The 4023-nt window shown below is 46.6% G+C and overlaps 1 protein-coding gene across 1 annotated transcript in view; it reads right to left on the bottom strand.

Annotated features, from left to right (window-relative positions):
- The window catches only part of rfx5 (regulatory factor X, 5), a gene marked incomplete at its 5' end in the record, with an annotated part of 19225 nt that extends 15507 nt beyond the window's left edge, over nucleotides 1–3718 (bottom strand). Inside the window, one exon of the mRNA XM_043686090.1 lies at nucleotides 3602–3718. Within this exon, the coding sequence (XP_043542025.1) occupies nucleotides 3602–3718 (117 nt within the window). The remainder of the gene's footprint in view (nucleotides 1–3601) is intronic.
- Nucleotides 3719–4023: the final 305 nt, after the last annotated feature.

The raw sequence follows: 4023 nt of genomic DNA, 5'->3' as shown, positions 1-4023 counted from the left end.
CCAATCGACCCTAACCTGTACATCCCTGGGCACTATGGGGCAATTTAGCACGGCCAATCCACCCTAACCTGCACATCCCTGGGCACTATGGGACAATTTAGCATGGCCAATCCAGCCTAACCTGCACATCCCTGGGCACTATGGGACAATTTAGCATGGCCAATCCAGCCTAACCTGCACATCCCTGGGCACTATGGGACAATTTAGCATGGCCAATCCAGCCTAACCTGCACATCCCTGGGCACTATGGGACAATTTAGCATGGCCAATCCACCCTAACCTGCACATCCCTGGGCACTATGGGACAATTTAGCATGGCCAATCCACCCTAACCTGCACATCCCTGGACACTATGGGACAATTTAGCATGGCCAATCCACCCTGACCTGCTCATCCCTGGGCACTATGGGACAATTTAGCATGGCCAATCCACCATAACCTGCAGATCTCTGGACATTACGGGACAATGTAGCATGGCCAATCCACCCTAACCTACACATCCCTGGACACTATGGGACAATTTAGCATGGCCAATCCACCCTAACCTACACATCCCTGGACACTATGGGACAATTTAGCATGGCCAATCCACCCTAACCTGCACATCCCTGGACACTATGGGACAATTTAGCATGGCCAACCTGCACATCCCTGGACATTACGGGACAATGTAGCATGGCCAAACCACCCTAACCTGCACATCACTGGACACTATGGGACAATTTAGCATGGCCAATCCACCATAACCTGCACATCCCTGGGCACTATGGGACAATTTAGCATGGCCAACCCACCTAACCTGCACATCCCTGGGCACTATGGGACAATTTAGCATGGCCAATCCACCCTAACCTGCACATCCCTGGGCACTATGGGACAATTTAGCATGGCCAATCCACCATAACCTGCACATTCCTGGGCACTATGGGACAATTTAGCATGGCCAATCCACCCTAACCTGCACATACCTGGGCACTATGGGACAATGTAGCATGGCCAATCCACCCTAACCTGCACATCCCTGGATACTACGTGACAATTTAGCATGGCCAATCCACCCAATGCTGCACATCCCTGGGCACTATGGGACAATTTAGCCTGGCCAATCCACCATAACCAGCACATCCCTGGGCACTATGGGACAATTTAGCATGGCCAACTCACCCTAACCTGCACATCCCTGGACACTACAAGACAATTTAGCAGGGCCAACCCACCCTAACCTGCACATCCCTGGACACTATGAGACAATTTAGCATGGCCAACCCACCCTAACCTGCACATCCCTGGGCACTATGCGACAATTTAGCAATGCTGCCTGACCTGCTGCGCTTTTCCAGCAACACATTCCAATCCAGTGAGGGAAGTTGGAAGATTTAAGCTGCTATCTTTTTGACGAGAGCCTACTAAGTGAAGGCCTGTCTGTCCTCTAATGTAGACATAGAAGAGCCAATGGCACTATTTTTAATAAGAGTTATAGATACATAGAAAACACAGTAAGATTTCATGCACAGAAGGTAGTCGTCTGGCACATTATGTCCATACCAGTCGATGAATACCTCGTCACACTAATCCCACTCTCCAAATTTTGATTCCTAAACCCATTGACTGTTCCACCGCATGTTTTAATGTGATTATGGTTTTTGCCTGTATTACCCTTTGAACTCGTGGGTTCCAGAACCTCACCACTGATGAGAAAGTTGTTCCAGGTGTCATAGTCAATATTTTTTCAATAATTAGTACAGCATTTCTTTTTGTGGGAGCTTGCTACATGTAAATTGCCTGCTATGTGTCAACACTGACTGTACTTCCAAAGTACTTTATTGGCTGTAAAGCATTTTGGATCTTTCTGTGGCCATAACAGTTACTATATAAATGCAATTTAATTTTAATAACTCAATAGTTACTCATAGAAATCTAATGTTATATCACTGGGATGCTTTTTTGCCATTATTATGGCAATAATGTTTTTTTCAAATTTAAAAAAAAGTTATGATATTTCAGCTACTTTAATCCCATGTGTATCACTGATGATTTGTATTTACTCTGTGGAAATTTTAATTGAGTAGAAGATTTTACTGCATTTTACTTTCTGATTTGCTGTTTGAGAATACTTCAGTGTAATTGGCTGCCAACTCCCTGCGGTGATATCACTGTTACTGTATGCCTAGTGTTTGTCTTGATCTTGCACATATCAAGAAAGGGAAACTTCATGCCTCAGAGATCACTAGATAGCAGAAAATCCCTTTAATACTTCAAAGTACTCTTTTGGTATGATCCTAGATATTGAATATTGTTAGATATTATTACTGGAGCGAATCATAGATTTACATTTAAATAGTTCCCATTTCTGTCTTTGTTCACTCCTTTCCTCAGCAATATTTTGTGTTTGATTTTGTCTACTTTCTGTGGTTTTATTTACCCTAATGAAGAAGAGCATATCTTCTCAACATCACAACTATTGATCTCACCCTGCTTGGCTGTTGTATGGAACCCCCTACGTGTTAACCCCTTAAAGCCAAATACATAACAATATTGTCAAATTTGATGGAATTTTAATGCATTTACTTTAGGGGAAATTTGGCATGTTAATATGCTGCAGTTTTTCTTATCTGCGATGTTTTGTGTTATGTTGCTGAAAATATTACTGATGAAATACTTAGCAGTTGTAGTAAAATCATGCGTATACTTAGGATGAAGAAGATTATGAGTACCACATATGCTTGGTCCAGTTCTTGTTGGATTCATTTGGATATCAAAGTTGAAACTTTATTGCTGGAACAGCACAGCAGGTCAGGCAGCATCCAGGGAACAGGAGATTCGACGTTTCGGGCACAGGCCCTTCTTCAGGAATGAGCAGAGAGTGTTCAGCAGGAGAAGATAAAAGGTAGGGAGGAGGGACTTGGAGGAGGGGCGTTGGAAATGTGATAGGTGGAAAGAGGTCAAGGTGAGGGTGATAGGTGGGAGTAGGATGGAGGCGGAGAGGTCAAGAAGAAGACATTTCCAACTCCCCTCCTCCAAGTCCCTCCTCCCTACCTTTTATCTTCTCCTGCTGAACACTCTCTGCTCATTCCTGAAGAAGGGCCTGTGCCCGAAACGTCGAATCTCCTGTTCCCTGGATGCTGCCTGACCTGCTGTGCTGTTCCAGCAATAAAGTTTCAACTTTGATCTCCAGCATCTGCAGACCTCACTTTCTCCTCGACAATGTAGCATGGCCAATCCACCCTAACCTGCATATCCCAGGGCACTATGGGACAATGTAGCGTGGCCAATCCACCCTAACCTGCACATCCCTGGGCACTATGGGACAATGTAGCATGGCCAATCCACCCTAACCTGCACATCCCTGGGCACTATGGGACAATTTAGCACGGCCAATCCACCCTAACCTGCACATCTTCGGACAATGGGAGTAAACCGGAGCACCTGAAGGAAACTTCACACAGACAGGTGCCCGCGCCGGGACTCGAACCTGGGTCCCTGGCGCTTTGAACAAACTGAGCTAACCCCTGAGCCTGTGTGTCTTCCAGCAAAGGGGAGTATTGACGCTGGTTTCCATAGCCCAACCCTCGCCGTTTTCGCTCACGCATGGCAAGGATATTTGGATTGACCTCTCCCTCCTAACCGCCGCGCCTTGAAGTTGGGGAAGACGTCCCTCATGATCTTGCCGAAATTGGCCGCGCTCAGGAGTCGGTAAGATAGGTTGTCACAGTATCGCCTGCAAAGAGAGAACAGGAACGCTCCCGGTTTATTCCTGCATCACCATTCTCCCCGCGTTCCCATCATGCTACTGTGTCGTCACATGGGACACTTCTGCGGTGGACAATCTGCAGCAGAGAGAACCCAACCATCGCCCCCCTTGATGTTCAATGGCGTTACCATCACTGAATCCCCCCCACTATCAGCGTCCTGGGGGCTACCATTGAGAGAGAATCTAACCATCGCCCCCTTGACGTTCAGTGGTGTTACCATCACTGAATCCCCCCCACTATCAGCGTCCTGGGGGCTACCATTGAGAGAGAA

Source organism: Chiloscyllium plagiosum, unplaced genomic scaffold, assembly GCF_004010195.1.
Source record: "Chiloscyllium plagiosum isolate BGI_BamShark_2017 unplaced genomic scaffold, ASM401019v2 scaf_5665, whole genome shotgun sequence".
Taxonomy (NCBI): Eukaryota; Metazoa; Chordata; class Chondrichthyes; order Orectolobiformes; family Hemiscylliidae; genus Chiloscyllium; species Chiloscyllium plagiosum.
The sequence above is the reverse complement of the archived record's forward strand: the minus strand, read 5'-3'. Positions and strand labels throughout refer to the sequence as shown.